Source organism: Eumetopias jubatus, unplaced genomic scaffold (genome assembly GCF_037043125.1).
Source record: "Eumetopias jubatus isolate StellerSeaLion01/CBP00866 unplaced genomic scaffold, mEumJub1_p1.0 scaffold_15, whole genome shotgun sequence".
Lineage (NCBI taxonomy): Eukaryota > Metazoa > Chordata > Mammalia > Carnivora > Otariidae > Eumetopias > Eumetopias jubatus.
The window spans coordinates 76022110-76033389 of record NW_028274821.1 but is presented as its reverse complement, the minus strand read 5'-3'; the positions used below and the strand labels follow the sequence as shown (position 1 = coordinate 76033389).

Genomic DNA, 11280 nt, shown 5'->3' with positions numbered 1-11280 from the left:
GATGGATGGGTGGATGGATGGGTGGGTGGATGGTTGGAAAACTGCAGAAACCTTACAGGACCAAGAAACCTGGAAATCTCTTAACACAGAGTCTCTCCAAGATCCTATTGCTGATACGTCTTTCTGGGGACCTTTACGATGACCTCAGACTAAGAATTACCAGAAGCCTCTCCTATGCCCTTACTTTTGAAGGATTCTCAGTAGCCCGGGGGGAGAGATAAACCTCAATCAAATTCATTGACCAAGAGGGAGGATCTCTGGGTTTTAATATCAACTTTACCACTAACTAGCTACCGACCTTCTCTGATGTTTCAGTTCAGTAATTCCCTTTCAAGGCATGTACTACCTGTCCTGATTCAGATGTGGCTGCTGGAGCAATGTATTCATACCAGTTCTGAAGTGGGGCTCTGTGGAATTGTATAGGTCCTGATTAGAAATGCCTGCCACGTATAGTAGAAGGATGTGTGCTGGTGCCACAGATTTGCCACCCCCCAACTCAGGGATTTTCTACAGTTGCTTCTAAGCCCTGCTCAACTCTGATTTTCACTCTATCATCTCATATCTGTCTGTGTCTGTGGAAAGTGCCGAGAAGCTGAGCCAAACGTTTCCCGTCAGGAGCAATGTCTTAAAAGACTAAACCACAAGCAGCCTCTTCTGGAGAAATCCCTGGCAGAGCAGCATGGACATCCATCCCAAAAGGAGCACTGCCTCTTGGCCAGGGTACTGACCTCCCAGAAAAGAGCCCCACCCTAGCCTCACAGATTTGCCTTTTCTTGCTACTGAACGAAAATAGATAAACCAGGAGGAAAACCAGGGCTGTAGCTTCAGCCTCCTCACTCCCCTGTGGATTGCAGAGTATCCCTGTCACTTGACAAACTGAAGCACTAACAGTGACACACTTCCAAGGAAAAAGCAGCAAGAGGGGGTTCCCCTGCCCTCCCTTATGAATTTCTCATCCTTCAGAGACTAGCCTTCCAATAACTGCCTTCTCTAAACCAAGGACACAAACCGTCACACAGTAACAACACCCACAGGTTACTGAGATCTCTGCCCTGTTAGGCACTATCCTAAATATTTTCATATATTATCTCATTTAATCTCATTTTCTCCCACTTGCAGTTGAAAGAACTTTATTGTGGGGTTGATACTAATATTACCGTTTTACAAACAAGAAAGGTGAGGCTCAGAGAGGCGATGTTACATATCGAAGGTCATGGCTCCTAGATGGAACCATATGAAGTTGCCTTCTATCCAACCATTTTTGACCTACAAAAATGGCAATTCCACAGAGGTCAAACTGAGAGCAAGTGGCAGAACCAGGGTTCAATAGTACTTGCCTGATCCTAGAACAAATATTCTCAGACATTGCCCAGACTCTCCCTGGATAACTGTCCATTTTAGCATTTATCATTCTTCCCTGTAATTATCTGTTGATATGTCTGTTTCCTCTACTGGCCCATGAATTTAATGAGAACAAGAATGATCCGTCACGGGTCTCTGAAACACCTCACTATCCCGTGGGCTATCTTAGCACTCACTTAATTCATCTGTGTTGAATGCAAGAATGAGTAATTTTTCAAATGAATTCATTCTCAGGCCTCTGGGATGGATGATTACTGGCTCCAGTAGCATCCAAATTGGGCACCAGTTAAGTCACCATGCTACATGAATGGATAAATGCTTTTCAGTGCTGGATTTCAAACACCTAGGGCTTGGAGGTGCTTCGGTTTGGCAGTCAAGAGTTCTCTTAATTCTTTCAAGACAGGTTGTGCTGGCCCCACTAACTGTAAGGATCAGATGTCCTCGGAAAAAATCCACACTTAAGGTTGTTTCCTGGCTCCTGTCTCTTCCTGACACATTCCAAGAAGGAATTTATGGATGTTGGGAAGGACAAGGGGTGAAGAATTTCTAGAACCTTTAAGAATGCCCATGTAAGCAGCTCCATGCGTAAATGACTGTGTTCAATAAAATTCTCTTGCCTGTAAGCAAGAAGAAAAATTTGGTGTGAGCTGCCTCATGTGTTGCCAAAATGCAGTGGAAAGGGATTCATCTGCATTTCTAAACAGTTGGAATCCTCCTCACTGCCCCCAACCTAGGATATTTCATGTGCTTGCCTAAGTCAACAAGATAGATATATTCTGGGAGCCACTAAAAATGAAGTCATAAGTAACTAATTCTGAAATATGATTCTAGCCAGTTGGAAGTTTTATCTTTATCTAAAAATGAAATTGTTTATTCTCCAGCTGTGACTAGGAAAAAATTCAAAGATTGTTGATTCCTTCATCCAGCAATGGTCTTTGTCCTGTGGTGAGGTGCCTAAAAATAACGGATAGTTTATGTCATGCTGCTTCCAAAAGGTTAGCTACTAAACAGCTCTTCTTGGAGATGGGGTGGGGGCAGATCTGATAACCGGACAAGAGGCACCTTAAAGTATAAAATTATTAACTAGAAAACCCTTGGAAAATGGCTGCCACGATACCGACCGTACTCTCCTCACCTGTTAAATGAAGTGTTACCTCAGAGTCATGTTCTGAATAAAAATCTATAATGCCAAGATCTGGAAAATGATCCTACGCTGGCAACATCTAATACTGGAGAAGGTGAACCAAGAACTAATTTTTATCTTGCAACAAAGGTTTAACGCCCTCCCCCACTTAAAAAAAAAAAAAAAAGGCTTCAGGACCATTATTTTAATCTTTTTAAATTTGGAGGGGGGAACCCTAAATATGCCAGGTATTTGGAGACCAGGGACTACAGACAGAAGCCTATGTTCTACCCAGTCCTCTCAACAGAGGACGCTGAGGAATTAGACGCCTATGCTTAGATACAACGTTGCTCTTCCTGGGCTCAGGGCTGGCTCTTCAAGTTGACCTTGCATGTCCCCCTCCTATCCCTTACCATGGTTCTACCAACTCTGTGTGCTCACTCCTTTCTGCTCCCCTGCATGCCTTTGACACCCCAGGAGAACTAACCTTCAGTATTCCATCCACGTGACCCCCACCTCTGCCTCTAGCAGGGAGCTGCAAAGGGATGCATGTGCCATCTTCTTTATTCTCCTTATCAACCCTGCACTCCCAAGTCCCTTGCCTTTTCTCCGCTCCCTTTCTAGTCTTCCACAGGCTTCGAATTCTGCCCACTTACTTCAGTTGTATCCATCCACTTCTCAAAACTGCCACCTATCCTTCAGGTCCATCTCAGAGGGTACCTCTTTCAATGTGTTTTTCCTAAGCGCCCCCCCCCCCCCCGAGAAGAATGCAGCCTCCCTCCACTTTAAACATGGCATAGACTTAGGTTGACCAGTCTCTGTTGTTATCTGTTATATTGTTGTTATAATCATGATGTATCTCCCTGATTCTCCCATCCCTTCTAGATGCAAAGTTTTCTTTCTGATCCATTCTCTATTTGACCAGTGCTATTATTGCTTCTATATTAATATTAGCCACCATATATAAAGCACCTACTGTATGCCAGACACTATGCTAGTAGCTTAACAGATACCTCACTTCATTCCATTCTCCCGAAACACCATGAAATAGAGGTTAGTATAGCCATGTAGGGGATCCAGGCAAGTGAGACTCAGGGGGTGAATGAATGGCCATAAAAAGCAGCTACTAAGTGGAAAAGCTGGATTCTAACATAGGTCTATTTCTTTCCAATGATCAGGCTCTTTCTCTCACACCCAGCTGCTTCATCAACAGAATAGTTTATACTGCTGAAGGGAAGAGACTGAGTCCTCTCAAAAACTCTGGAGAAAAGTAGTGTATGGGTCACAGGACAAGATGTTAGGCATGGCCAGAGTGGTCCCTGAAGTAGCTTATCTTTGGTTTGATTTGAGGAGAAGAAACTCATGGAGAATTTGGGGCTCTAAAGTATGAAGAATGAAAAAGAAAGAAAGAAAGAAAAAGAGAGAAAGAGGGAAAAGAAGGAAGGAAGGAAAGAAGGAAGGAAGGAAGGGAAAAAGAAAGGGAGAAAAACAAAAGGAAGGAAGGAAAAGAAAGAAAAGAAAGGAAAGAGAAAGAAAGAAAAAGAAAAAGAAAGAAAGAAAGGGAAGAAAACGTTTCCTATCCCAAGGGTAGGATGGGGCGCAGGGGGGGAAATCTGCTGGCCTGGGGCAAGGTGGATGTCCCTTCAGAGTTGAGGAGGACAATAGCCGTAAAGATAATTTCTCTCTTGTACCTGGATATGTTTGAACATGTAAGGTCCAAAAACGTAACAGTAAGTATCCTGCACGCACATATTTGCTTATGTTTCGCTGAGTTACCACATAACATCATCTTACACTAGTCCCCTGCCATAGGTACCTGAGGTACTCACCTCATTTTCATGAGACAGGACACTTAGCAACATCAAACGGACTCTCTTTGACCTCTCTGAGCTTCAGTTTCCTCGTCTGTACCATGGATTTAATATCACTAAGCACTCCTCTAAACCAGTCCTGCTCAACAGAACTTCCTGCAACAGTGGAACTGTCCTTTAGCTGCACTGATACTATAGTCATTAGCCTCATGCCACTATAAAACACTTGAACTCTGAATAGTACAACTGAGGATGGAAATTTTCATTGTTTTCAATTTTAATTCATTTTCATTTTAGCAACCACTTGTGACTAGTGGCTGCCATATTGGACACTGCAGCTCTAGACCATGAATTCAAAGTTTTCTACCTCTTCTTCAGCCTTCTACCTCATGGGGAAATGTTTACGGTATTTTTTTTTCTCTCCAGGTTAATTTTGTTTTGAAAAACTAACAGGAATGGAGGGACCTAAAGAGGCTCACCAAAAAACAAACAAACAAACAAACAAAAAAACACCGCACAGCAGTTCACTTGGACCTAAAAATTGCTTTTGATAAAGATACAAAGCAAAGTCTGCTCTGCACTACTTTTCTGCACCCAGAATACATGCTGAGACAGGATAAAGAGCAGGGCAACATGCAAAGCTTGGAAACAGCCCTTTTGTCCTAAACGTGTAACCCCAGCAATCTATGTGTTGAGCCAATACAAAGGCTGTGTCTCTTCCTGCTCTTCTCTTTTACAAACCCTGGTACTCAACTAGATCCTTTAATCTTATCATAAAACATAGGCAGACCTGGATCTAAATCTACATCCATATCTTCCAAAGCATATTTGTCTGGGAACTCTGAAAAAGAACGCTCTACTTCACTGCAGAACTTTCATCCTTGCTTAAAAAGCAGATCTGTATATGCCACGGTAGATTTCAAGAGTTGGGAGAAAGAAAATTCTAGAAAAAAATACTAATTGAAGGCCATACTTATCACTACAAAAGCTTCCCTTTGATGAGCTCCTTCTGCTAAGTCTGTGCCGTCCCTACGACCCACATTATCTCATGTACTTTTCACAACAATTTTCTGAGAACCCCTGCATCACATTTTAATGATGACGTGACTCTGGTTTAGGATGGTAGATAATATTTTACCCAAGAAAGAGGAAGTTGAACAGTGACTCAAACCCAACACAGGGTGTCTACAGAAGCTGTGTTCTTCAACACTAGTCTACATTCCAGTGCCTTGGACCGTGCTATATTCCCAAAGAAGCCCTTTATGTTGGAGAGTTCCAGGTAGAAAAATATTTCTCCTCCTGTGCTGAAATTTGCCTTCTTAACCAACCCTCCTCCCCACCCCCAACATAAACATGCGTCAGCCCTTGTTCTGTCCTTTGAGGACACAAGGGACTAGCCAGCTCCCACTTCCCTAGGATTTATACGTGGTCATCCTAACCCTCTCAACCCTGGCTTTTTCAGCTACAGGATAAACACACACGGTCCACACTCATTCCTCCTACAAGATAGTTTCCAGACCTTCTATTGCCTGATCACTTCCTATAAAGATAAGAATCTGCTTGTGCTTTTTAAGAAGTCTCTATAGAATAAGTCATTCATTCTGAAATTTTAAAAGCCCTACTGTCAGAACATGACCCTTCATGTTTTACCTAAATTATCACAAACTACAATCTAAAATAATTATCCTTAGGTCTATCCTCAAGGGAGACATTAACCAGCCAGTTGTCTGCATGAGAATACATTTTTAAAGGTTATTATTTGCTTCCTATCTTTTTCCTCTCTGGCATGAATATTTCCAGTTCTAGAAAATTTATCTTCATAAGGTTTACCTCCTCCCCCATCAGTAATTTCTACAGTGCCCCTTTCATGTAGACCCAGGTTGCTACAGAGTTAAAGACAGGATTCAATGCAGAGGTCAAGCTCAAGCTTAAGCAAAGGGAAGCTATCTGCCTGGACTCATGGCTATCTTTTGTTGTTAGGAGTGCAACAAAATAGCAGCTGCTTTTTAATGTGTGCCTGCTATGGGCCTGTCACTGTGCTGGGTGCTTTCTATAATGATTTCTAATCCACAATTCCCTTTGGAAAGACTTTGACTCACATTTTACAAACAAGGTCATGGTTAGACAAGATAAGTCACTTGTCAAAGGCATTGAACCCAGGTATGTCTAATTCTAAAGCCTGGGCACTTTCCTCCACACTGAAGATGTAATGGGTCTTTTCCAAAGTACAAAAAATACCCACCTGCCCTCCGACCACCATGAGCCAATGGGAAATACACCACCCTCAAGAATCACATTTCCTGCCACCAAACAATGCAGCATTTGGCTGTGCCAATGTAAGTCTCTTATATACGGCAATGCAAAATCCTCACTCAACCCATACTCTGGTCATTATTACCCTAGACTCATTGCCTCAGCATCTCAACCAGCAACTCTAATGGCCTTTTAGATGGAAATTTAAGTCATTTAGCAACACACAAAAAAGTGTTGGATAAAAGTCCCAAAGCATTTCAAGCTTGGCCCATGGCCCTTCCTCATAAAAAAGAAAGAAAGAAAAGAAAAAGCTAAGAATTGATGGAAAGAGGGTGGAAGGAAGGACTTTGTGGAAGGCAAAGAGAGTTAAAGTGATCGCAATAGAGTGTGCAATTAATGAATATTTGCCCAGTAAACAAATAAGATGGGCTGTGCTGGTTTAAAAGAAAAGAACTTACCAAGTTTCTCTTCTTCATAATCATTTTTATTCAATGCGCTGGCCTACATTGCAGATTCACACATTCTTATTTAGGAAACTAATTTGAATAAGAAAGCATACTCAAAAGAAGTGTTTGTTTCCTTTTTTTGTTGTTGCTGTTGTTTTGGGGTTTTGTTTGTTTTTGCCTAACCAGGGAGTAGATGCCCTAGGTAGCTGTTGCATGGAGAGTTGGTAAAATATCAAGTATGAATATAATTAGGATGTGGTGGGGATGTGTGGGTAGGAGGTTCTTGATTAAATGCATAGCCAGTGCTTTCTAGGTCCCCAGACCCGTGCTCAGTCCTACAGAAATGTTTCTCATTTCTGCCATAATCCCTCTCCAGATTTCGCAACGACTTTCTGTTCTCATGCAGGAGGCAATCACGTGGGATCATGTTGATGCATTTGATCGTTGGGCTAAAATCTTTCTGGAAAAAAAAAAAAGAGCACCTCTATAGGATAAGTATTCCAAATACTGAATCTAATTGACATACGTAGCTAACTCTGAAGGAGCAAGTATAAGAATAGCATGGGCATAGAAAAACGCCAATTTGCAAAGTGACTGATTAAAAACCGAATACCTCTCAACTATTTTCTTGAACTATATTCTGGTGTATTTTCTAACTAAAGAGTGGTATGAATGACTTCATTCCCTGTATATATCATTGCCACATGCATCCAGAGCATATTTAGGTCAATATTATAATCATCTAAGGTTTAGCCATGTCTTCCTATCTACTCAAAAAATTTGTCAACCACCTTCGACAACAGCCCTTGCCTCTTGCTACCTTGATTGTCCATACTGATAAATAGTCATAAGAGAGATGACTAAGACAATTTAACCAAGTAAGAACTGCCTCACAATAGCATAATCTCCTCCATATACTGTTGGTATCTAATCCTTTCACTCTTTAAGGCTCAGCTTAAATTCTGTCCTTTCCAACTACCACTCTTTGACAATCCTTTTCATTTTTTTCAAATTCCATACCACAAAATCAGTAATTTGCCTTCCTTCCTGCTTTATCCCTTCATTATTAAATGTGTGATTCCATTTTATTTATAATTCTATTGTTAAGGCCTCTGAGGGTAGGCACTTAGTCTTATGTTTATTTCTATCTCCACAGAGCTCTGATTATTGTGGAAAACTCAATATATTAGTCTGTTCAGGCTATTATAGAAACATATCACAGACTGTTATTTTGGCTTAAACAACAAAAACTTATTTTCTTACATGTTCTACAGGGTAGAATTCCAACTCAAGGTGCTGGAAAATTCAGTTCTTATGAGGCCTCTCTCCTTAGCTTGCAGACAGCTGCCTTCTCACTGTGTCCTCACATGACCTCTCCTCTGTGCAGGAGCAGAGAAAGAAGGAGAGGGAGAGTTCTGTCACATGGTGATCCTCTTCTTCTAAGGACACTAGCACAAACAGATTTGGGACCCACTCTTATGACCTCATTTAAACTTAATTACCTCTCTAAAGGCCCTATCACCAAATATAGTCCCATGGGAGGTTAGGGCTTCAATATATGAATTCGGGGGAAGAGAAGACAGGATTTAGTCTCTAACGCCCAGTGAGAATAGTGTAAGTACTTGTAGATTGGAGAAGACCTCAGAGGCTCACGGACATTCTTTCTGAGCCATCCCCTGCCCTCGATCATAGTTTGGACAACTGGGGTTTAGAAACATTGTCAGATTCTCCAAAAAACTTGACTTTTTAAGGTTTTAGAAATAAATCAAGGAGAAAAGAAACTGGGTCTCAAAGAGGTAGAGTATTGTTCCAATGGCCACACAACAGTTAAGAAGCTGGGCTGGAATTAAAGCTCACCTTGCCTTCTAGCACATTCGTCATTTGAACCTCTGCCTCCAGGAGGGGAGGGAAACCAGCAGATGCTGCTAAATATGGACTGGAGGACCAATAATAAGAGGCAGGAGTTACTGAACACATCTACTGCGACTGGGGTCTCATAACATTACAATGACTCACTCAGTGGGCTGGAGTAAATATTGAAGGGATTCATAAATCTATGAAAGATTTCTACTTATGTTTTTACTTATATCATTATTTTAACCCCAACATTAGCCATTCACTATACAGAAAGAGAAATAGGACAAAGAAGAGTTACATGACTTACCCAAAGGCACAGAGTTAGAGCTGAGATCCAAATCCAGGTCTGGTCTATACTGTTCCAAAGTTTTGCCCGTTTCTCTATTCCCTGCCATCTCCCTGTATTTCCAGAAGTTGAAAAGTAAGTGAAATCATTCCTTCAAGATGGCAATATTCTTTGAGAGACTAGTTGGTATCAACACTACAGTGAATACTGAAGGAGTATCAGGAGAGCTTCAGACGCAGGAGATAGAACATCAAAATTCACTTGGAATGACAATACTCAATAGAGTCGATTAGCAGTGGATACTGACAAGCTTGCTTTCCCTCCTTTCCTTGCAGAAGAGAATTCCTTCAGGAATATCAGGATCACACTCATCTGGATTCTCCTCTGTGCTTCCACATCTGCACTCCTGCCTGAGACCGAGACACCCTAGGAGTGAGAGCGCAGAAACGCCCCAGCCAGACCCACCTCCGCCATGGAGGCCGTGACCCGGCTGTTGGCGGGCATCCTCCTAGCCTCGCTCACCCTCACTACCGAAGGTGGGGTCCTCAAGAAAGTCATCCGGCACAAGCGACAGAGCGGGGTCAATGTCACTCTGCCGGAGGACCAGCAGCCGGTGGTGTTTAACCACATCTACAACATCAAGCTGCCCATCGGGTCCCAGTGCTCCGTGGATCTGGAATCAGCCAGTGGGGAGAAGGACCTGGCGCCGCCATCAGAGCCCAGCGAGAGCTTCCAGGAGCACACGGGCGACGGGGAAAACCAGATCGTCTTCACACACCGCATCAACATCCCCCGCCGGGCCTGTGGTTGCGCTGCAGCTCCTGACGTCAAGGAGCTTCTGAGCAGACTGGAGGATCTGGAGAATCTGGTGTCTTCCCTGCGGGAGCAGTGCACCACAGGAGCCGGCTGTTGTCTCCAGCCCGCCGAAGGTACGCCCAGCCCCTCACTGTCCAGATGGGAGAAATGATGAGCCCGGCCAGATCCGTCACTTTGTTTCCAAAGCAGGTTCCCTGGGGAACTGGCCTCACAAAGTGTTCATTTGAGAAGAGATTTTATGGTCAAATAAATGTGCAGAATGTAAACCATCTCTGTTCTGCTCTTGGAGAGTCATGGTGACAAATGTTTCTCAGAGGAGTTTTAGACCTCCGAGAAGTCTTGCTTGGAAAAACCTTGTTTCACCTTAATGACCAGTTTCTAACATTTATTTGACCATGAGATCTACACATTCTCTACCCCAAAACCTATGAACCAGATCATGAAATTCCTGACCCAAGATCACTCTCTGAAAGGTGCTAATATGGCCTCATCACATCACTGTCCAGGCAGGAAAACTAAGGCCCAGAAGGAGGGTGGGATTCCTCACGGTCCTGCCACAAGTGATCGAGTTAGGACTTGAACCACAGTATCTCACACCCTGGTGTTCTCACAAAGACGCAGTGCTGCCTGTGGTAGTACAAAGTCTGGGAACTGGAAAAAATGTTCCAGCTTATGACAGCAACAACCATCATCACAATATACATTGAGCCCTCTTTCATGCATCAGGCACTGTATAGTTCATTACCTGATTGAACCCTTCCAACAACCCTTTGAGATAAGGTTTAATACTCCCATTCTACAGATCTAACAGCTGAGACTCAAAGAAGTTAACCAATTGGCACAAAAAGACACCAAGAGTAATAAGAGAAAGGATCTCTGAGTGGGCCTGTGGTCTCCAGAGCTCACGCTCCCTACCCCCACCCACCCACCCCCACCCCCACCCCCATGATAACCTGTATCCTGTGCATCTTTTTCTCAGGGATTTTGCCACTTTAGAATTGTCTTCATCTTCACTGCCTACACTTGACAGGGCTAGCTTCAAATCAGAGCTGAACATCTTTATTTCTGCCACCCTGACAAAATGACCAGAAAGCACTTTGATAAGTTATTTCAAGAGTAGACCTAATCACTGTAAGTGGAGAGGACTATAGGACATGCTCTAGGTGTACAAGGGGGGAGAAAATGTTTTCTTTAGGCACAAATTACTTTATCTTCCATTTCCATCAACTTCCTGGCAAAATGCAGATGGGAGTTACACAATAGGATTAATGCTAAAGAATGGGTTGAAATAATTGTTTAATGCAGTGCTGTCCAGGAGAAATATAA

The 11280-nt window shown here is 42.8% G+C and overlaps 1 protein-coding gene across 20 annotated transcripts in view; it reads left to right on the top strand.

Moving 5' to 3' along the window:
- Nucleotides 1-9595: 9595 nt before the first annotated feature.
- The window catches only part of TNC (tenascin C), a 63660-nt gene continuing 61975 nt past the window's right edge, over nucleotides 9596-11280 (top strand). For 19 of the 20 annotated variants that reach the window (XM_088019202.1, XM_088019200.1, XM_088019201.1 and 16 more), the window contains exon 1: nucleotides 9611-10067. In XM_088019202.1, the coding sequence (XP_087875328.1) occupies nucleotides 9611-10067 (457 nt within the window). Of the gene's footprint in view, nucleotides 10068-11280 lie in introns of all 20 variants that reach the window. The other variant, XM_028107744.2, reaches the window with a different exon arrangement.